We start from the raw sequence: 24,168 nt of genomic DNA, 5'->3' as shown, positions 1-24,168 counted from the left end.
ATTTCAAGTTACATGACCTTCTTTCACTCTTCCACCTCATTTACCAAAGCATTTTCACTTTCTGAAATGTTAAATACCCTGTTAATAAGTCATATCAAATTTCCTCCCCTAACCCATTCTTTTGGTTTACACCATGTGCACAATATTATTCTAGTTAGCTTACTCTCATCTTCCTCATGAGAAAAACCCTATGGGTCCCTGTGAGTGTTTAGATGATAGTTTAGAAACTTTAAAGAAAGAGACAATATATAAAGATAAGAAACAAAGTTTCAACTTTAGAAGAATGGTGTGACTATTTTTTTTTTTTTTGTCAAATGGTGTGACCACTTAAAGAGAAGTGTTTTTTTCTTAATGGGTCAACCTACCAAACATTTTGTCAATAATAAATTTCTACATTGACAACTTTCTTGGGTTGGCCCATATAAGGATCTCAAGATGATTAAAAGAAAAATACCATGTTGTTTGCCTTATGAGTGTTACATAGCTCACCAAATAAAAGTGTGTGATAATTGTAAAATGAGATATTTTCATATAATTATGTTCAACCTATAAGCAAAGATAATCTTTTTCCTGAATTGCACTAACTGAATCAGATTCCGTATTTCACTTTCATGATAGAATGGTTCGTCCACCCTTTTTCCAAAATGAACATAACCTCATTAGTTATTACAACTCTATCCATAATCTTCCTAGTCACCCAAAAAGTCTGCATGGTTTTTGAGGTATATGTTTGAGTGATAACTAGTTTAATTGGGTATATTTTTTATAGGAAAAATAAACAGTTAAATCATTTTAACATTCAGATTTAAGAAAAGACATTGGTGTCATGCTAATTTAATTTAACTTAATTGAATTAGTTCTTTAGTCGATAATTAAAAAAAAAAACTTTCACAATGTAAAAAAATACTCTAATTTAATTTAACTTAATTACTTTGAATCACGTAACTTTTTATTTATAAGAAAAGTAATAAATATAAAATAATAAGAAACAAATTATAGTAATAACAAATGCATGTAATAAAAAAAAATAGTAATACACGATAGAATACTAATTCTAATAATAAAAATTTTAAATAAATAAAAACATATCATAATCAATCACAAATTATAATCAAATTAAATTTATACCTTAATTGAATCGGCCAATAATAATGCAAAATTATGGACAATAATAATTTTATCTAGTACTTTTTTTACGAATCCAATAAGTTTGTTTGAGAGTTTGGGGAGAAAAATAAATAAATAATAATAATAAAAAGAATATTAAGAAATATTGTTAAAGAAACCTCTTAAGAAAAACTGAAAAAACATAAGCTTATCAAATTTTCACAAAATATTATAAATCATTCCCCTTTATAGTTTAAAAGCTTTCAAATCAAAATTAGTATTAAACAAACATTTCCACTATTTTTTTTTTTACAATTGACTCACTGACAAAACCTTTTAAAAAATTGAATTAATTTAAATAGTGTTTTATATATGTTTAATTCGTATCAATTTTATTTAAGACATACACCCTAAAAGTATTTGGGCCAATTATTAGTTGGTTATAAGTTTTTTATGAATACTTTTTTTTTCCTTATGAATGCTTTTGGTTATAAGTTAAATTAGAGTAATTAAAGAAAGTAAGAATACGCTAGAAAACATAAAATCAAAACATAACGTCGTAATGCATCACTAACTTGGAGCGCTCTATTGCATTTCTCTCATTCTGCTTCCGACTACATATATGCTCTAAGACATAGTTTGATTTCTCTTGCTCCATTATAATTAACTTAGTTAGATCTTTATGTATAATATTCGAGACTAATATACTAATTTCCTAATAATTATTACATCAGTGTTTATAGTTTTTATAGTAAAAAGGCAATTCCATCGCTTATAGAATATAGCGAATTTCAGCATATTACTAACGTATTTAAGCATATATTAACGTCAAAGAAAGGTATTAAACTAAAACCATGTAATATTTAAATATTACATTTAGAATATGGAGCCAATTGTGAAATTTAAATATTTGAAACTTACATTAAAATTCTTAAAACTAAAATATTTCAAATACTTTGATGTTATGTTAGATTTTAGTTAACAATGTTGGACTAAATGGATGTGAGCACTAAATTATTGGAGATTACAACTTTATTAATACAGTTTGTTTTAATATTTTTCATTGGAGAAAATTTTGCCCGAAAAAATTCGGACATTAAATAGTGGATTATGCTACTGATTAACGAAAATTCAAAGCGTCATTCGCCACTTAAGAAATATTAACTTATTTGTTATGCTTTATTTATTAAAAACAAAATATCAACTCTTTTTTTTTTTTTAATGTTTCTTTAGTTCAATTTGTTCTCTCATCCTGCCGAACTAAAAACATAAGGTTAGACTCAACTTGTCACTAATACTAGAATAAATTGATGTAAAGTTTACAAGAGATTAAGAATGTGTTTGGACGCATATATAACGTAATTAATTAAGTATTTATTTGATAAATTCTTTTATGATTTGTTTATAATATAAAATTAACCGTAAAATTTATTAAAATAAGTTAAGAATAACTTATTTTAATAAATTATATAAAAAGTATTAAAATAAATTTAAAAAATTATAAGAATTATAAATTATTTTGATAGATTACTTATAATTTTTTTGTCAAATGTTTCTTAAATTAATAATGTGTATATTTTTTAAGGAAAGAATATTATCTTGTTATTATTATTTCCTGTTCTCAAAATAAGCAACTTCTTGATAAACCAAGAGTCTAAAATTATAAAAAATAAAAATAAAAATATGAATGCCATTACCAATGTTCTGATTAACCTGGACGATCCCTGTCCATTCATTCTTTCCCACAAACGAAGAAACTGCTGAAAGCCACATCACATGTAATGTAAGGGTCACTGAGGAGGCCGTACTTTACATTTTGGCAGAATATAGTATCACACTTAAATTCTCTCCCTTCTTGGATACGTAATTTTTATATTTAATACAAAGATTTTGAAAAAAGAACGCATGAGGCACTTTCTTCTTAGCATATGTGTGCTTCCATTATTCCATGTTTTTGATTGCTTGCAGCACTGCTTGCTTCACCACTTGCGCGTCGATGCTCTCGTTCTCTTGACTCTGCAAAACAAACAGGATTTTTCAGTGTTACATTGATATTAAAATCATGAGATGATTTTCAGCTGCATCATTCAATTAATCAGTTAATTCCATGACAAAAAGTGGATAATGTCACAGCCCATGCAAGTTTCACGGTTAAACGAATCAATATATGGGAGCCACACTCATAATTATGTCAGTACTTTGGACTTTGAAGCAAGAATTTTAGATATGTCGTTCAAACCAAAATTGTACAACCCACGCGTGATTTTTTCTCTCCCGAATTTACTATTTTTATGTGGGACGATATCTACTAAATATTGTATGAGTTTCACATATTAATTTAATCCCATTAGTTAAGCCGAGAATTGTGAAATGATTTTGGACAATTAAAATTATATAGAAATGAAGAAAAAGAAAAAGAAAAAGAACAAGTGTATATATATTAAGAAACTGAAAAAGGAATATAGAATATAAGTAGAAAAGTTTCACAAAGTGCTTGTATTTCAGCCAATAATTGCGACCTGATTTTAGACGATCAAAATAATTGAAAAGGTCAAACGAAGGAAGAACAAAATATACATATTAATTAAGATAAAAAGGAATTAGATCATGTATGTCCAAGACTATTAATTTCTTACTTCTCCTCCAACAGCTTCTAGCTGGAAAGTGTCTTCACAAGAAACCCTAGCGTCAAGCACATCAAGTCCCAGTTCTTCGAAGGCGTCAAGTATTGCCACAAGCATACCGGGGCAATTTCTTTCTGAAAACACATTAATGAGGAAACCCCTTTCTAGGGTTTCTACGGTGACCTAAGAAAATTTTACAAAATATAGAAAGAATTAAATATGCGTTGTATTACAATCTAAAAACATATATGTAACTCACGTAACTGATCTATCTACATGGGTAGGAATCCCTCTTATGTTCTTTTATTTAAACTTCTTTGACTATTAAATAAATAAAAAAAACGTATAAAAACAATAAGCACCATGGGCAATTCGTCATGGGAGGATGATGATTCAGCGATTCCAAGCTCTGAGCTGAATCCCTCCACTTTTTGCTTCAGCTCTTCTATGTATCTGGTGGCATCCACAATAATTGAGGCTTTGTTCACCTGCCAGATAAACAAAAAAAAAATAAAACACAAAAAAGATATGTCAAATAACAATGAATTTCTTGATTTAAGCTGAAGCAGCATTGAAAGCCGAGGTGAATATGCATCATATTATAATCAGTGTACTGAGTCAATCACGCACAGCACTAGAATTCGTGACTGATCGAAGTTGTTGCAATTTGTGTTGCATAGCTGCTTTTTTACGCCGCCTAGAATCCATGCTTCTTCAAACTTTCCTCTAATTGATTTTTGTTGCCTCTCCCTTCGGTTTCTCGATGCCTTCCTTCCCTTTCCCATCTGCGGCTTAGGAGATTTTATTTTATATAGGAAAGGTGGGTGTAAATAATATTTGTGATCTCTTGTTTGTTTCCTTGACGACTACCTACATATCCCCCACAACAAATTATGCTCGTCAAAATTGAATTACGAAATTGGCCTCACCGTATATGCTATGTCTGAAGAAAAAATATAATATATGCAAACTGATACCGGATAAATAAAATTATATGCAATTGCAATTTGTTTTTAGAGTGATCACCTATCGTGTTCCCGAACATGCACGAAAGCACCGTATGTATGTATATATTGGTCTTCTTCTCATTCCAAGCAAAATTAGGAGAACAGTTATAAATGTTTTTATTGATCCTCCTATGTGATAAATTTTAATATGGTTTCATATTATTAGTTCCCGTTCCAGATTCTAAACCCCAAGGGTCTGTACAACTATATAAAGCCAAAGCATTTTTGTGGTGTCACTAATCATAAACAACTAATTGCAAATGTCAGTACCTCCTTCGCATACTTTTTTTACAACTCTCTTATTTTTTTTAAGGGATAACTATATATAGTTGCTGAAAATGAAAAAATCTCACATAAACATAGATAGAAAAAGAAAGTGTAAAAGAACAACTCCCGAAAGATGCGTTGGGTTCAAGAGGGTAGCTAGTACAACATAAACTGTAGCCCAAGATAAGAGGAATCTCATCTTGTATGAAATTGAGTTGCAGTAACTGGTTTCATTACTATTTATGTTTTTATATGAAAATTAAAAATGATTTATTCAATAAATTTATGTTCAGCTCCTTTTATTTGATTTCACTCTAAGCAACATATGGAATTACTTGCACTTTAGATATTTTTATCTTTCTGTCCTTATTACCACGCACTCATTTTATGAAAGGAACCTATATCTACCGCTTAATTTCAATTTACATCTTATTGCTTCCTATATATTCGATTTACGTACCTCAAGCTAAGCTATTTGCTTAAATCTCATCATAACTTATAAGACATGCACATAAACTAATAATGATTAAAGTTCCCGTAAAAATAGCAATCCTAATCTCTCGCAGCCAGTGAAGTCTTAAATAAATCGCTTTGGCAATTCTTCTAAAGTTGAGACAAACGTTTTTCATCATTGATAAAAAGAAATTTCGATTTTCAAAGAATAGAATATATTATTATAATTAAACATTTAACATCAGACTAAAAAATTAAGATTAACAGAATAATGAAATCAAACATAACATTGCAAATGAAGCATTATAATCCTTCTCAATTGAAGCATAGGAACCCGTTGGGATGAATTAATTTGAACATATTTTTGGTGGAAATCTGATCGCTGTAACTTTGATTTAGCCTCAGTAGAAGTTTAATAGAGCTTTACACATAGCACGTGCTGGTAACGCCGCTGAGGAAGTCTGAATGGAGAATGTGGGAAGGGCATTTAAGAGAAAACAGAATAAAAAAGTATAGAAAAGCATAGAATTATAGATAGAAGATAGAGAAAGAGAGAATGGAATGGGAGCCCCGTGAGAGGAGTTTGGAGGGATTGACAGCTAAACAACCTTTGACGCTTCCTTCGCAGTTTTCGATGCTTATCATGGAATGGAATCCTTTCATGGCTTCGTCCATGCATGCCTATAATCCATTCCCTCCGTCACGTGCAGATTCCCTCACAGCGTTAAGCCCACAACAACACTAAACATTTCATTACTCGCTATGCACGTGCTTCCCCCTTCTCTCCGTGTGACCTTCCACCACTCTACTAACTAGCAAGGACGTACGATAACAATTATATTTGATATTCATTTTTATAATTTTAATGATGTTTATAGATCATAAGGTTGGGTCAAATATGGTCTCATGTAAAATGTTAGCTGAGTTTTACAAATTCTACTTCCATATTTACTACTGGCTCAATATTTCATTTTTATTTTATATGATCTATAATTTTTAAAATTAAACTAAATCTTCGTGTTAAAAAAATCAACAAAAGGTTTTTAAGTATGATACTAACATTAAGTTTTAGTTATATCAAATAGAATATATTAATACATAATATATGTTAACTTAATTGTATCTTTTATCATTTTAATTTTTTTTCAACAGCTAAGGTCTTTTGTTTTACAATTAAACAAATTTAGCTCTCCGTCAATTATTTTAGGTAAAATTCACACATTTTCATTTGCTTTTTCAAAATTTAGGATGATTAAATTAATTTTTTTCTAAAACATTAAATTATACTACAACCAAAAAACATTTTTCACTCTATGAAACTTATCTCCTATCTTATCATTTTTTTCTATCTTTATTAAAATTTTACTAAATTTTAATTCAATTTTTTTTTAAATGTATACTCTAAATTCATCGTAAATACTCAAATAATTGGATAAAAAATAACTATTTGATGATTTGTAGAGAAAATGTTAATGAAAAATTAAATTTGTTTTTTAAAACTGAAAGAACTCAATTAGCTCGTTAAAAAATTACACGAGACTAAAATGAAAATAATTTAAATTAGAGCAATGAAAAAAAAAAATTAAACTGTTTTTTATCCAAAAGTGAAAATTGGATAATTAACTAATTAATTTTCTGTTGAACTTACTATTCCAATTTAATTTTAATCCAGTTTTTGACTTTTACACAACTATGATTTATAGGAAGCAATCATGCTCACGATGTATGATAAATCTGGTATTAGGAATTTAAAATGTGCATTGACCCTTTATGAAATTAATCTCTTTCATTAAAACCAATTATTTTTGGTAATCATTTTTTTATCCATGATAAGAAACAAATATTATTTTCACAATTTTCAAAATATTTTATAGAAAATAAAATAAATAAACTGATAATTTTTAATTATTATTAAAATCAAAAATGAAATTTCTATCTAAATAGTACTTTACTTTTATTACAATTAATTTGACTATATATTTTACAGTTTTAAAAACTTAGAGTGGATAGAGTAATTCAACAAGTTGACTATATATGATAAATTTTTATCTTATAAAATATGCAATATGATTTTTGTGTGTTAATTTAAGGTTTTATTTTATTTTTTATATTATTAAATATATATTAAATTAATACTAATTTAATCCCAATTAAATTAATAAAAAATAATCAGTGCTTTTATATATTCCATACAAATATGTTTTTTAAAATATATTCATAGTTAATCAAAAGTCTAGAGAAATTCTTGTTCAATCTGCGGGATGCTGCTTCCCCTGATTTACAGAAAGTTTGCAATTTAAATTGTCCTAATTTTTTTTTTTAAAAAATTGTTAAGTTTTATTTTTAGATTGAATTTAAGCATCTTAAAATAATAAATTTTTATTACTCTTTCATATTTTTAAGGTAATAAATATTTTATTCTTAATAAAAAAGATTTTAATTTTTAAAGTTTAATAAAGTTATTATTTTGTGATTCATGTATTAAGTCGTGTATAATGTGTGGGAACATTTATGTGAATAAGATTAGTCATTTGTTAATCCAATAATGAATGAGGTGACTAGCAGTTCAAACAATCGAAACCATTACAGAAGCTCATCACTTTATTAGTATAATGCATGCGCTAGCCTTAATTAACTCCTTTTCTTTGTCGTATGAAGAGAGAGAGTCCTACGACACTTTTATCCAGACTGATAATTGAGTAGTTCTACGCAGGGTTATTTTAAGAATATTAATAACTTCTAATAAGACTATGGTTTGTTCCCTTAACTGCTTATATTCTTTACTTTGAATATTACTTAAAATTAAAATTTGCTTTTACAATTGTTTCAGAGTTTTAAGGGGGAAAAGATGTGTTTCCTCTCTTTGAAACAAATTGTTTTCGTTACCCAAAAAAAGAACATTGAATTCTAATGAATCTAAGATTAAATAAAGTTAACAATTTGATTGTATGTACGTGCCAACGTAAACCTTTGTTCAATTTGAAGCTTGTTCAAAGTGAGAAAATAAAAAGTTGTCCTCTTCTTAAGCTTTTTTTCACATGGTCCAGCAATCTATTGCTTTGCAAACTAACACCTGAAGGCAATTTACCTTTTTTTAAAAAATAAAAATTGGCATTCACTTGATTAAATTCTTTTGTTACTCCTTAATTTTACCAAACAATATTCACTTTACAAAATAACAATAAAATAAATAAATTATTTAGATAAAATAAAAATTAAATATAAAGATTTAAATATCTTAAATTTTTTACCCTAGAAAGTTGTCATTTTCGGCCAACACATTGCTACATGATTGGTCTGTTTCGTGCTTATGTGATTAAGAGTAAAAGAAACTCTAGGTTTAATTGTATTGTTAAACTACATACTTTAATTTATTGTTGATTTTAATTTTTCAATTTTAATTATTTATATTTAGTTCTTTTAATTTTTTTATTTGGTTAAATTATGTATCTTATCTCAAAATTTCATTCAATAATTAACAAAATTACAACAAATATAAATATATTATTGATTTATACCAATTTATAATGAAAACGGTGTATAGAATAATTAAATAAAATATTTTTTATTTAGCATTTTTATTTAAATATATTGCAATTTTTTTATTAATTTATAGAAAATAATATGTCATCTCTCGATCTTATTTTTATTAACAATTAAATGAAAAATTTGCATAAAATGATTAATTAAAATAAATTAAAAATTTTAAAATAAATATAAGTAATTGAAATTTAAAAAAGTACAGTTATATATAAATTAAAATATAAAAACAAAAAATACAATTAAGTCAGTACTCTGGTAATAGAGCTTATATCAATACTTCATTAATCTGTTTCTTTCATCAATTCCATCAAATTATAAGGTGATGTAATATCTGTTGATACCAATTATACATTAGTATGACCAACATTTATTGGTCTATAAGAAAATAAAGTTTGTGAACATTTATTATATCTTAAATGAATTTAATACTAAGGATAGTAGCACATGCAGTTATTTTAAGATTACAAATTGAAGATAGAGCCTTGATCCCCAAGAGACTAGGAAAGATGAAATGGCAAAAGTCTCGCTATGCGTGTGTCTCTCTGTGTATAAATATGTTATTCTACAACGAATGAATCCAAACACTTCCCTCATTGCGCAGAAAGGTGATTAATTATCGACTACCTACCTGTTCACATGTGTGCCCATTAATCATCGCTACAAAACAACCTTCAGCACACACAAAAAAAAATAATTATCTTGTCTCCCGCCCTTCCTACTTTCAATTTCTTGTTCCTTTCTTCATCAATTTAGGTGTTCTCGTTATTCTAGAGCCAACTCTGTCTCTCTCTTCAATAAGGTATACATTAATCTAATGGTCTTATTACTAGAATATCATTATATTTTATTATAAATACAAGATACTTTTATTTATTTTACAATAATTAAAAAAATTAATTAATTTTATTATCTAATTAATGAACCTATCTCCACTACAATTATTTGTATGAAAACATTAATTAAAAAAATTACAAAAAGATTATGTAAAAAAACCATAATAAAGTTCCTAAAATAGTCTTATATTTAAAACTAGAGCTAATATAATCATCTATTCACTAGCTCCACTTAACTAATTTAAATTACACCAAATCATTCTTTGATTTGATATTTTAAAATCATAACATTATGGCCATCTACCGAAAAATCTTAGGAAAAATAACTAAACTAAGGACTGCTTGCGTTAGATATTTAAATTAGTGTCTATTATTAATAGTGTTTTCCCTGAAAATGTCTATGCCAAACCCAAGCTCCTATAATTATTGATTTAATGATGATAAGGTAAGAGGAATTTTACTTTTCCTTTGTTCATTAAAATAATTTGCAAGAATAATGGCGATTTCAGATGGCCCCATTAGAAACATTATTTGGCTTCATATTGCATAAATGTACAAAGGAGCTATTGTTTGGAGAATAATCACCAACACGTGCTTGCCTTTTTTCTTGACTGACGTAGTGATTAAGAGTTCAAAAGAGTTTTTATTCTGAGAGAAATGGCAAATTCACTGCAATGGAGGATGGAAAGATGATTTAATTGAGCAACGAAATAAATTTCAGTTAATATTAATAATACTCTCTCTGCTGAAGGTGACAATTTTATTCAGTAAGATATGCCTAATGAAAAATTATTAATAATACTCTCTTTCCATTGAGATGCAAAAATTATTAAAATATTTTTTTAAACAAATTTTTTTTACACTCAGTTAAAAATTAATTTGTAATGAATTTAACAATCTGGCAATTGTGCTGCAATTTGTTTGTCTATTGAGGGTGACATGGTGCTTATCAGTATTGAGATAAAATCCGATGTGAGTATAAATTAAACAAAAGTAATAAGGCCCCATCGGCATAAATATTATAATCATTATAACCTAATGGATTTAAGTGATTGCTTTTCTAAAAATTTTAGAAATTAAGTGCATTTTATTTACTTCATATGAAAATGCTGTATGTTCTTCAATTATGTTGTGTTTTAGGTGATGTAAAATTAGTAAGGTACAATAAACGAAATAGACAAACGTAAGTAAAGATAGGAATAATATAAGACCAACAATATGTATCTACACGTTGTATTTTATGTCTGACACAATTAAGAGGCATCCGACCAATAATAAGCTAAACATGACAAAGAACGTTTCATTTTAATATTAATAATGAGGGCACCGCTTTTCAGTCATAATTTCTGCCAAGTGACGATTTGAATTGGATTTGGCTTAGTTAACATACTTAGTGGAATTAGGTCCCTTTCTTGCATGCATGAAGCGCACCACAACGTATTATAAAGCAGTAAAATCCATTATGTTAGCGCATACAATCACACCATATGTTTGTCTGAGATTTGCTTATCATTTTTTAATGAGTTTCACTCAGCAAAATATTGCCAAGCGTATTGCCTATTGATCTGTAATTTTGTTTCCAACTTTTCCAACAAATTCTAATACAAATTTAAAATTAAGGACGGTGCAAAGGGTAATAGTAAAGAAAAATGATTAAAGCAGTCCAATCAGACAAAATGAATATTAATCTTAATAGTGTAAAATTTGGAACTCTATCTCGTGACTACTCTTTTCTCCTTCATTTGTTTATTTATTTTATTCTTTCCATAGAGAAGCTCCCAGCCTCCAACGTATTGGATTTTGGTACGTAACTTGAGGAGAATGTGGTACGGTACACAAATACAACAGTTTCGTTTATCCTTTCTATTAAAACTCCTTTATTATTATTAGATGCTTTATTTAATCTTAAATCCTGAAGTTAATATTTATCTTTGATATAATGAATATCTTTGCAGTGTTTCGAGATTCTTGCATTTACATACGTTGGATTAAGCTCATGTAACCCACTAGGTTAATATCTTTTACAATTAGTAAGAACACAATTTTTGTCAATCAGTAAAACACTATGATTTCAATTCAATTAGGTAAACACAACCAAAATTATCCCTCCAAGCACAGCATCTGTAAGGGGTCCGTGCATTTTCCGGAATCGAATAACACATGACTTTGGCTTTAAAATATTAATTGTTAGATCGGCACTTGCCGCTAGAACTTTGGAGTTGGACTTTTATTTATTATCGCTTTATCTTTTAAATTATTTGAATAGATTACAAAACCCATAATTTTATGAGATTCAGTATGAGTTTTAAAATTTCTTTGTGTGTTTTTGTTAGATTTGTGCTCATTTTGTAATTTTGCTGATTATAACTACGATTTTATTAACACTAATATTTTAAATTGGTTTTAAATATTTTAAAATAATAATATTTATTAAAAAGTGTTTTTTTAATGTAATAAACATTTTAAGAAAACATTTTTAATTGCTTAGAACACAAGTCTTAACCTTTTTCTTATAATTAATCGGCGAAAAAGTTGCTGTTATATACATTTTATTTGGTTATAACTCCATTTCTTCTGTTGACAATTTGTGTCTTCTAAATTAGAGTACTGTAATGTAATTCTTACACTTGTCTGTCGACAAGAGCATATATTTTTTTTTCTTTTTAAACTCATTCTAGGAAGCATTTAGGTTCGATTTAACTTTGATCGTGCTTAAACCCTATCTAAACCCACAACCAAGTACCAACAATACATACACGTACGTACCAATAAGCAATTTATTTATCCTAAAAGAAATAAGTACGGAATTCCAATAAATTCTCTGCATGGATACCGTGCATTTGTCACAAAACTTTCAGCCTGTTTTCAATATTCAACATAACTTGGTTTTGTTATAATCATAAAGTTACTTTCTTTTTGATAAATCACCGTTCCAACGGATATTGTCATATAAACTCAGTTTTGGTGTGCTTAGCTTGTAATATTGGATCTAGTTTTTAAAAGCGCATCTGTATTAAATTCTCTTAATTTTTTTTATCATCTTTAATGATTCTATCTAATTCAAATAAGATTATTTTTTCATAAAAAAATATAATTGAAAACAAAATAAACAGACTATTTGCACTTACACTTGAATTCTTCTCCAAGTAACTTTTATTTTTAAAGGAATCAATTCACTCCCCAAAAGGAAATACGCTTACGCTGTCGTTAATTTGGAAAACGGTTGGTCATCAATTCGAATAATCGTGATGACCTGGCAACTCCAGCACCAATGTTGATATCTACAAGACACCTAGAAGGTGCGATTAAAAATATAGTTTAATTTATTATTTATTTAAAAATTTTGTGTTATTCGAGAGTTTAGATTTAATATTTAACAATTTTTTAAAATTAATTATTAAAGTATTTTAACAATTTATGATAATAAAACTCATTAAAAAATTATACTTTATTTTTACAAATTTATCGTATCTTAACTTACCTTAATGAGGTGAGAACCGACCTTTAGCTTTTGAATAATGAAAAGTAATAATAATAAGATTTTTCTTTGATAAGCTACTATTATAGCTACTATTGGACGGGGCAAAACCCGACACATTTTCTTTATAGGCGAAGTATATATATATATATATATATATATATATATATATATATATATATATATATGAAGAGCCATAGAATCTGCAGAAAGAAGATTGAGAAGCCTGAACAGACAAAGTCGTAGTGTCTCTGTACGCACGCTCGTGAGAGAGAGAACTTCAGAAACATCTAGCTAGGTAGGTAAACAGTCTTTGGAGAGAATTTTGTCTACATTTGTGCACACTATCAATGCCTACACTACTAGTATCAAAACATTATTAATGCATGTTTTTAATATACTTTTTTATATTTTTATTGTATAATTAATGATAATAATTTTGGAGTATTTTATTCTCATGACAACAAGAAAGACTAATCGAAATTACCATAGTAATTGATTTAACCAAAAATAAATTAAGGATAATTTTAAAAAAATATGTATATTAAATTCAATTAATACCAATACCTAATATTTTAATTCTCATAAAGTAGGTCAAATATTGTAATATATATATATATATATATATAAAGGTTTATGTAATTATTTGATAATAATTGGGTTAATACCTACTTGCAACTTGTGTGCGATCTGCTATGAGAATGGTAGAATTTCTCCTGTCTTAGTTAATACCTGGGTCTGGCAGTTGAAATTTAATATCTAGAGATGATAAGTAGCATACGGATGATCTATGATGGAATAGTAATCATTTTAGAGATTTTTCAATAACTAGCATGCAACAATTAGCTAGGCTCACGTTGGGGGCATGCGATACAGGGCCAGAATCACTCAACAAACTCAGGAGATACGGAACCAATTAAAAATTCTCCAGATTATCTGTATAAAATAGTAGAACACATGAACGGGGCTTGCATGCACAGCACAACATTATGCTGCTAGCTAGGCAGCTAGCTAGCATCTGAAAATCAGTCTTAAAACAGTTAAAGTCAGCCCTACAAAATGAACTACGATAATTTGCATTGCCCCAATAAGAAGCTAAATTCTTCACCCATGATTATCATAGTTATTATAGTAATGCTATTATATTTGATATTTTTAATGTATGTCCAATAATACATAATGAGAATTTACATATAATAATTTTTTATTTACAATCATAAAATAATACATAATTTAATATATTGACAACATTAAATTCTACAACTCTTAATAAAAAAATAATTTTTTATTATTATCTTTATGCTTATGGTAGAAAATAGTATCATATATTATTTAGGGAAGAAATATTCTATTATTGGGCATGACGTGTTGGGACCTGTGTGGGGTCTGTATGTGTGATGTTTAAGTGGCGAGAGTCCAAAAAGAACATGCCAACCCCTCCTTAATCTGTTACTTGACATGAGAGTTGCGAGTGACATTCAGGTTCACGGGCTAGGTTCTAGTTAGAAACAGAACAAATGCTTGTAAACTTATTTGGGTGGAAAGAAAATCTGATGGGAAAAATTCCATGACCATATCGTACAAAGCGGGTTTGTCTCTTTTCCTCACATGATGGATTTAACCAAACTTCATCAATAAGATCATTTGTACATAGACAAATTTTTATATGTATATAAAATAAAGATTTGGGTCACACGAGATAGCTAATGGATGATGATATTGGTAACACCCCCACATAATAGGAGCCTCAATGTGTTACTCCCTTCAAGGCTTTTTAAATATGCTGCTAATGTTAGTTGCAGAACGATGAGGCTAGCAAGTTTAATCAGTGTAACAGTAGTGGGTGATATGAAGCGATTGGCCACCCACTCAAAAATTGGCTGCACTTCTAACCTCTTCTAGAAAAAGCTTTGTTTCTTTTCCTGACAGAAACAAGAAGGATGACAAAGCAGACTGTAATTAATAGCTTTGGAAAATAATGATGAAATTCTTGACTTGAATTGTGTGAGTAGGTGCATTTCCCCATGAAAGTTGGAGATGAATTATTCTTTAACCATGGTTGATTTAGGATTTATATATCAATTTGGTGGTCTCTTTCACCATATGCGGCTGACAAGTAAATTGTTATTTCACCATCCTAATATTTTGTTTTTTAATAAAAATAAAGTAAATATATGTATTTTTTAACAGTTTTTTTATTTATATACTAAGTGTATAGACAGTTCAGAGATATTAAATTATTTCAAATAGTAATTATAAATATCTTTTGTATTTTTAATATACTTAATGTTTTTGATAAATATCTTTTAATTAATATACTTCATGTGATGATGGTAAAGTCGCTTCTGTTATTTTATTATTTGAAAATAATGCAATAAAAATAATAATATATGACAGCAGTGTTGTAATTACATTAGGCCAGGCCGGTTTGACATAAAGCACATTCTGCTTGCTGTCTGTCAGAAAGAGGTGAGAGTGCTGAGAATATTGATTACTTACGTGTTTTTTGGAATTTATTGGACAATTTGGTGGATGCCATTTTCATATAAATTAAACAATCCTGTTATTACTTACATCACAGGTATTTGAGATGAGAATTCTATTATTATTTTTTATACAAATTTCTACCATTAAGAGAAATAAAAAAAAATAAATATATATATATATATATATATATATAATAAAGGAAGGAATGTAACATAAAGATCTATTCATATGTTTATAGAGTCGAAATGTTTGGTATGTAGGTAGGAACAAATTTAAATAGGAACTCATATGCAGAATATGTCGATTTTTCTTGAGTCCAATTTAGTATGCATTCAAGTTTTAATAAAATATAAATTTATAGTTTATTTAAAACTAAATGGGATGGGAACGAGAGAAAAGTAGGAATGCGAGCGGGTTTGATTGACGTCCTGCATTTTACCCCCTTCTTTCTTGCTCTCTTATTATTTTTATGTATTTATTGTGATATTTATTTAAAAAATATGTAAAGTATTTTAAATAAAAATTATTTAAACAAGAGTGAAAATAAACACAGTCAAATTATATATTTACACATAATTTTGAATTTTAAGGTATAATCTTCCTAAGTTTAGCATTTGCACGATACTTGAAAATTATTATTATTATTATTATTATTATTGTTATCCCTACTAATTAGGGTTTTTTTTTTCAACTAATTTCCTGAAGTAATTTTGCTATTGAATCCCTTACATGATGTCAATGAAACTGACGTTTTTCACAAAAGCAAATGGGCATGATTTTCTGCTTTCAACTCATGGCTCCATTGCCATGGAACCAAAAATAGGGTCAATGCTATATCCATCCCACATCTTTCCCATGTTTTTCATCTTAACCAATCTTCAAACCAAGGGAAATCACATACAAACCTACCCTAAAAGAAAACCACCCATCAGTGACCATATTGTGAAGACACCGATTGTATTGGTACTTGACTCATTTAGTTTTATTTATTTATTTATTTGTGAAATTTAAGCGTTTTGGAAATTATATTAATGTACCCATGTTTTAAATTTATAAAAATTATCCCATCCCTTTCTTGTATATATCTGAATCGGATATTGACATATACTGTATCTTAACAATATTGGTGAATAAGAGACCATTAACCAAAATCTCTTGTTCTTAATTTATCACTTACAACAGCAATCACTAAATGCCCAAACTCCCACAAGGCAGCAACCATCTTATATCTTTCAAGTCCAAAGCAATCTGTAGTTAAAGCAACTCATGCCGATGGGCAATGCCAAGCAAATTCCATTCAACACAATGAAGGTTCAGATTATGGTTCGTAATCAAAATCACGGCTATATAAGCTACATTTATTCTTACTTTTTCTTTTTGTAATATCAACGTTTCAAAGATCTCCACAATAATAATTTAAAATAAAATAAATTTAACCTTAGTTCTTAAAAATTTCTTTAAATTAATATTTTTTTAATGAAAAAAAAGTATCTATCTCACTTTTATAATTTTAATGTAATTAATGTATTTTAAAAAAATACTATTTTTTAGCAGCTTAAACTTATTCTTAAAAGTTGAAGTTAATAAATGTTCAATTGTTTAAATATTCCTACGAATTGAATTCAATAACTGGCCATTTTGCTTGTTTTGTCAAATAAAAAGTAAGATTATTATGCCATCTGAAACAAAAGCATAATCATGTGAAATACGCAATCTACTTTGTTTTATTTGTAATCTTCTTTAAAAAAATTGTTTGCATTCAATGAGAGATAACAGTGAAGATTATATTAAAGTATTAACGATAATTTAAAAAAATTAATCATCGAAGATAATAAAATATGCATTTTGAGAATATAAAAGGATAATAAATATTATATTTATCAATAAAATTGTACTATTTATGGTTGTTTAAACTTATTAGTAAGAATTAAGACTAAAAAATTAATAATTTTAATATAAAATAAAAACATCAATTATATTTCTTAATTTATGTATTATTTTCTTAAATGAACCAGAAAAATATAACGGAAGTTAATTCGAATCCTTAGCTTTAAAATTGTGCTTCCTTATTATTCTCACAACTTAGTTTGATTCCTCGTTATTGGTCATCACCCTTCATTATTCTGGCTAGTTATACGAAAAGTTGACAAAATTTGGATTCGTCCTTGAGAAATGATAGCTGGGATGATGTCAATGGTGAGTGCTGTAACTGGGATTGTAGCCTTTATGCTCGAGAAAGTCTTTATTCCATCAAGTAGAAAAATTAGCCATAGATATATGTGTTGAGAAACATATTTTTTATATGAATTTTGTTAAATATGCCATTTTTTGTTATGTATATGTTACTAGGTTTATCAAATAAGTTGAGAAAGAATTGAGAGAACGATGAAGACATTAATAAAAAAAGATAAATGTAATAATTAACATAGTTAAATATAATTGACGTAAAATAATATACTTAATTGGTGTTAAAAATTAAAAGACAAAAATAAAATAAATAAAATTAGAGGATCAAAACACAATAAAAAATAGTTAAATGAGCAAAATAAACAATTAAACCAAAACAAGAAAATAAAGTCGCAATCAAAGTACCAGTTTTGTTTTAAAACATGAGTAGAGAGATAAAATTTTGTTAATTCATTTTTAACCATTTGTATGCGTCAGCCGAACGAGCTAAACCTATTAACATTTTTTTTTAATTTGAATTTTTAAATTTAACTTGTACGCTTGGTTTTTTTGCATTTTTAATTTTTAAAATATGAATTAGAATTTAATCAATCCACAATTTTGGTCTAACTAAATTTTATTAAATCTTAAGTCCAAAATGTTCAACTCAATAAGTTTAGTAGACTAAATTGAAGTTAAACAAAGAACTTAAATTATTACTTTTGTTTTTGTCAAACTTAAATATTACTTTAGTCAACAACTTAAATATTACTTCTTTTTTTGTCATGAACTACTTAAATATTACTTAAAAATAAGAGATTATTACCATATATGGACCCATTGGGCGTACCTTTATTGGGCCAAGCTTAGGCTTAGTAAAAATAAAGTTGGGCTTTTATTTTTCAATTATAACCCATATTTTGGTAACAAAGATATTTTTCTCTACATAATTTGTTAACAGACTGAACACTTTGTCCATCATGCTCAGCTTATTTTAGACCCAAAAAGAAGTATCTTAAAAAAGACTCTTTATAAGTCATTTATATATTATTTCACTTTTGTTCTATCTTACTATAACAATTAGCTAGCCATAACGGTATGACAAAAATATTTTTTTTAAAAATAAAAAAGTTACTATCAAAGTTTATAAAAAAAAAATCTTTAAAAAATTTAAAATTTTAATCTTTGAAATTAAAAATAGATTCTGGAGTCATTTACATGTAAAGAATGTGTTAATACCATATAAAGTCTGTTTAAATAATAGTTACTTTAAATTAATTGTAAAATTTATTATAATTTTAAAAAGTATTTATTTAACCCATAAAAATAAATATTTGTATTTTTATTTTAAAGAAAAAAATTTATTTATTAAAATATCAAGTTATATCTTAGAAAGAAAAAATATACTTTTACAACTGTTTTGACTCAACGGGTCTAATTCTCGCTTTTACGTATTTCTGAGTGCAATGTAGAATTCAAAGTCATATAATTTTATATAAAAAAAATTATCAAATTATTTTATTAATTAGAAATTTATCAGATTTTAAGAGAACTTGTTTTGAAATTAATTATATTTTTTAAAAAATGAAATAAAAATTGTTTATATCTTTGAGGAGACAGTATAGCGCAGGTGTACATGTTATCCTATGATCTATGATGAACAATAAGAAAACAAAGAAAATCACTTATCCATAATATAATTTGTTGTAAAAAATGTGGTAATTAAGACCAAATATTTTAATTTATAAAAAATATTTTAATATATAATTTAATTCAAAAATTTTAATATTTAAAGAAATTTAAGATAATATAAGTTATACATAAATTTCTCATGACTTATTCGTCAACAAGTAATGTAAATTGCACATCTATGTTGTAAATTAAAACATTATATAATAAAATAGAGAAGTATATTTAAATAATCAAATGTTTGGTTATTTAATTTATTAAAGTTTGAAACATGATTTAAAATTTTTAAATATGAAATTAATTATATTTAATGAAAAATATTTAAAAAGAACATATTAATATATTTAAATTGATTAATAAAAATAGACGTTTAATTAAGAAAAGTTAAAATATATTTTTAATAAATTTATATTACGTGAGACTAAGGTAACGTTGGTATACGAAGGTCTCAACGATTTAAAACGTATAAAGGTAAAGATGCTACACAATGACGTTATAGATCCCTGAATTAAATTAATTTCTTAATTATTTATTGATTAAGAGCATAAATTTTTAAAAGAAGATGTTTAGATTAATCTTTATAAATTACTATATCAACAAAATTATTATTATCATTAACTTAATTAATAAATTGATCATTTGTTGAATAAATAAAAATATTTGAAAGAATAAAGTTTAGAAAGGTAAAATAATTAGTAAAATATTATTTAACTTAACAAACTTATATTGTATGAAGTTAACAGTAACATAGGTATACATTAATTTTAATGATTTATAATGCATAAAGGTAGAAATGCTACATGTTAACATAATAGATCATTGCCTTAATTAAATATATAAATTTAAATTTCATAAAAATATAACATATTTTGATTAACTAATAAGATGAGATAAATAAAAGAAAGGAGAATATACTTTAATTGATTAACAAATTATATAATTAAATAGAGAGAGATGTTGTTTTATTTTCAGAATAAATTTTTATATTACTTGGTAACATAAACGAAGAAGATTTTCATACATATATAAAATTAAATTAAATAAATAACAATTTTTTTAAGATACATTAATAGTGCATACCACATAAAATAACGTAGGTATACATATGTCTTGACAGTTTCTAACACATAAAGGTAGAATTACTATACAATAGCATTATAAACCACTGCATTTATATAATTTTAATTTAGTTAATGAGTTAGTATATTAATTATTTAATAATTTCAAAAATAAATTTAAGATTTAATATAAAATAAACTCGTATTTATAATGATATATTTTGGTTAATAAAATGGATATCTAATGAATATAATATATTTTAATTTTTAGAAAATATTTATATATTATGTGAAACTTAAGATAACGTAAGTATACGTAAGTTTCAATGATTTATAACACACAAAGATAAGTTGCTGCACAATAGCGTTATTAACTTGTTACATTAGTAAATAATTTTGATATAATTTAACTAATTAATAAATGAAATATTTAATTAAATATATTTGGTTACTTAATAAAATAGTTACTTGATTAATTAAATTTATGATATGATAAATTTATTTAAAATAATACTATGATAACGTAGGTATACACAGGTCTTATCAATTTATAAAGCACAACGATTTATTACATATTATATGATTTTAAATAAAAATATAATTCACTAATCATGACATAAAATATGAGCCTAAATAATATTAAATAAAATAGTTATAATGATAATAATATTAATAAAATAGACAAAATAAATAAATAGTTAAGATAGAAACAATGAAATAACATAAAATTTAAAATAAATTTTAATCCTGAAAATTAATTATATTCACTTTAATATCATTATTAATATTGTTACCTATGATGATAAAAATAAATTAATTTAAATAATAATAATAATAATAATAATAATAATAAAATACTAAATTATTATTATTATTATTATTATTATTATTATTATTATTATTATTATTATTATTATTGTAGCCCAAAGAAATAAAATACTAAAAATTAGATTAAAAAGAAAATATGTATTATTTTAAATTTTTGTCTCGCAATTTCATATAAAAAGAAATCTACTTCTATATAAAAAAAAATACAATAAATGCACATATAAGGATAAAAAATAAACTAGATTCTAACTATATTTTTAAATATTTTGTTCTTTTTATTTTAAAAACATTAAATGGTTATATATACATGTAAGTTTATGGTCTAGATTTGTTCCTAATATACATATATTTGCAGCAATTGGCACTCAACATTCAAGACTCTTCTTTTTATATTACTAACGACAAAATATGGTGTAAAGGTAAGAAAATTTAGGGTTTTAGCAATTCAAATTCAGGGGATAAAAATTTGTGCTCAAGAAAGGAAGGTAAGAGGAGACAAGCCTGTGAATACAACATCAGCATACATTCGTAGCACTTGGTACTCAGCGTTCAACACTCTTCTTTTTACATTACTAACAACAAAACATGGTCTAAAGGAAAGAAGATTTAGGGTTTCAACAATCCAAATTCAGGGGATAAAAATTTGGGCTCAGGAAAGGAAGGTCAGAGGAGACAAGCTTGTGAATACAACATCAACATAAAGATTCGTAGTAGCAACTTTGATTAGGGAATAATCGTTCAGAGTGAAGGGAATGGAGATAGGGAAAAACAGAGATGAGGAATGAGGGAAAGAAAAAATGTAGTCAATGTGGTGGTAAAATGTAGTCAATGATAGTAATTCAAGGCTCATGGAAGTTTAATCTAGGCAATGGATCTGAGAGATCACATGAACATGGTAGCAGAATAAAAATAATTGCCCTTACTTTATCAGGATCAACCTCAATGCCTTTTTGACTAACTATGAACTCTAACAACTTTCCTAATTTCACACAAAAAATGCATTTAGCTGAGTTTAATATGAACTTGAATTTTCTCAATTACTTATACAACTTATGCAAATTGCTCACATGGTCTTTTTCATTCTTCAATTTGGCAATCATGTCATCCACATAGACTTCGAATTCCCTATGCATTATATTGTAAAACAAAGTGAACATTGCCTTTTGATATGTTGCTCCAGTATTTTTGAATCCAAATGGCATGACCTTATGGCAAAAAGGTGCCCTAAGATGTAATGAACGTGGTCTTTTCCATATGAGCCTGAGTAATCATCCATGAAAGAGAACAATGAATGTTGAGTTGTGTTATCTACCAATACATCAATGTGAGGTAAATCATCCTTGAGACTAACTCTATTTAGATCTCTGTAATCAACACATATTTGAACATTTTCATCTTTCTTTGGTATTGGCACAATGTTAGTAACCCATTGAGGATATTTTGTGACAAGAAGAGAGCCCACATCAAATTGCTTTTTGACTTCTTCTCTAATATTCAAAGACATCTCAAGCATTTTGCTTAATTGGAGGGCATTCTGGTTTTAATGGCAATCGATGCCCAAACCAGTATCAAGACTTGGCATATCTTGATATAACCACGCAAAAACATCACTAAAATCATGCAAAAGTTTAATCAACTTATCACGTTCTTGCTTCTTCATGTGGATACCAACCTTAATCTCTCTCTTATCATCTTCAGTCTCCAAATTAATCGTCTTAGTTAGCTCTTCATGGGGTCGGATAACTTTCACTTCTTGTCCGACTAATCTTAACATCTTCGGAGATAATTTAAAATTATTGTGATTATCTTCGTCAGTTTGATTAATTGGACAATCAAAATTATTTGATGAAATACTAGCACTGTTACTTTTAAGCATGTCGCTTTCCAATCTGCAAAATTTAGAAGTTGAGATGAAAAAGAGAGAATAAACAATTTTCATATCCTTTGTATTCTTCAATCCTGTGTCTTTCCTCCTTAATTCTTCTTCTCTAGTTTCAAGAGTTTTAGGCATTCATCAATTACATGGAATCATAGCACATTCTCATTATAGCATTCACTTGGTCAAGTGAATGTTCTACTTTTGGTTAACCATACTATTTTTTTTTCTTTTAACTAAACTTTTACTTTTCTTTTTCCCTTTTTTCCCCTCAAAATTCATTTAGAACTTATTAAATCAAAGTCTATTATGCTGCTCACACTACCAATAATCCAATTCCTTTAACTAAGTGAAATTTTAGTACTTTAATCAAAATATTACTATGCTGTCCTAATTTATTTTAGAAGTGATCTATACTTTATTTTAGTGTCTAAACTACACCAAGTCCATATTTCACTCTAGTTTTTCACTTTCCAATTCTAAAATCCCTAACACTCACCTCTTGGATTTTTCTCTCTCAAACAAAAACACTTTACTTAATTTCAACTTCTAACATAATTATGTCCATTCTCACGATTCTTAAACACTTAAGACTGAATTTACCAATTCCACTCAAAATACATTTTAATTTTGGTTTAGAAGGCATAGTGCAGTCCACACTTCACATATTGTTCACTTTCTCTCTTAAAGGATCTGAGGCATGAAATTACGTAAGGTCACAAGTAAGTTTTCATCACAAAACAAATGCACAC

General features: G+C 26.9%; 1 protein-coding gene across 1 annotated transcript; it reads right to left on the bottom strand.

Annotated features, from left to right (window-relative positions):
- Window positions 1-3,048: 3,048 nt before the first annotated feature.
- Window positions 3,049-4,439, bottom strand: LOC113851381 (transcription factor SCREAM2-like). The gene is made up of 4 exons (XM_027481845.1): window positions 4,362-4,439; window positions 4,094-4,219; window positions 3,744-3,914; window positions 3,049-3,123 (listed from the first exon to the last, which is right to left on the bottom strand). Exons 1-4 carry the CDS (start codon window positions 4,437-4,439, stop codon window positions 3,049-3,051), a joined length of 450 nt encoding a protein of 149 aa, XP_027337646.1.
- Between the last annotated feature and the right edge of the window lie 19,729 nt (window positions 4,440-24,168).

The sequence above is a fragment of the Abrus precatorius genome, unplaced genomic scaffold (genome assembly GCF_003935025.1).
Source record: "Abrus precatorius isolate BTA unplaced genomic scaffold, Abrus_2018 Scaffold9, whole genome shotgun sequence".
Taxonomy (NCBI): domain Eukaryota; kingdom Viridiplantae; phylum Streptophyta; class Magnoliopsida; order Fabales; family Fabaceae; genus Abrus; species Abrus precatorius.
This window is presented reverse-complemented; position numbering and strand designations above follow the sequence as displayed.

Bases quoted from the DNA above. Each gene is read 5' to 3' on its own strand.
- LOC113851381 (XM_027481845.1), bottom strand. From the start codon at position 4,439: ATGGATTCTAGGCGGCGTAAAAAAGCAGCTATGCAACACAAATTGCAA. The intron at 4,220-4,361 runs GTGCGTGATTGA...TTTATCTGGCAG, and splicing joins CAGTCACGAATTCTAGTGCT to GTGAACAAAGCCTCAATTAT. The intron at 3,124-3,743 runs GTAAGAAATTAA...TTTGTTTTGCAG, and splicing joins TAGAAGCTGTTGGAGGAGAA to AGTCAAGAGAACGAGAGCAT.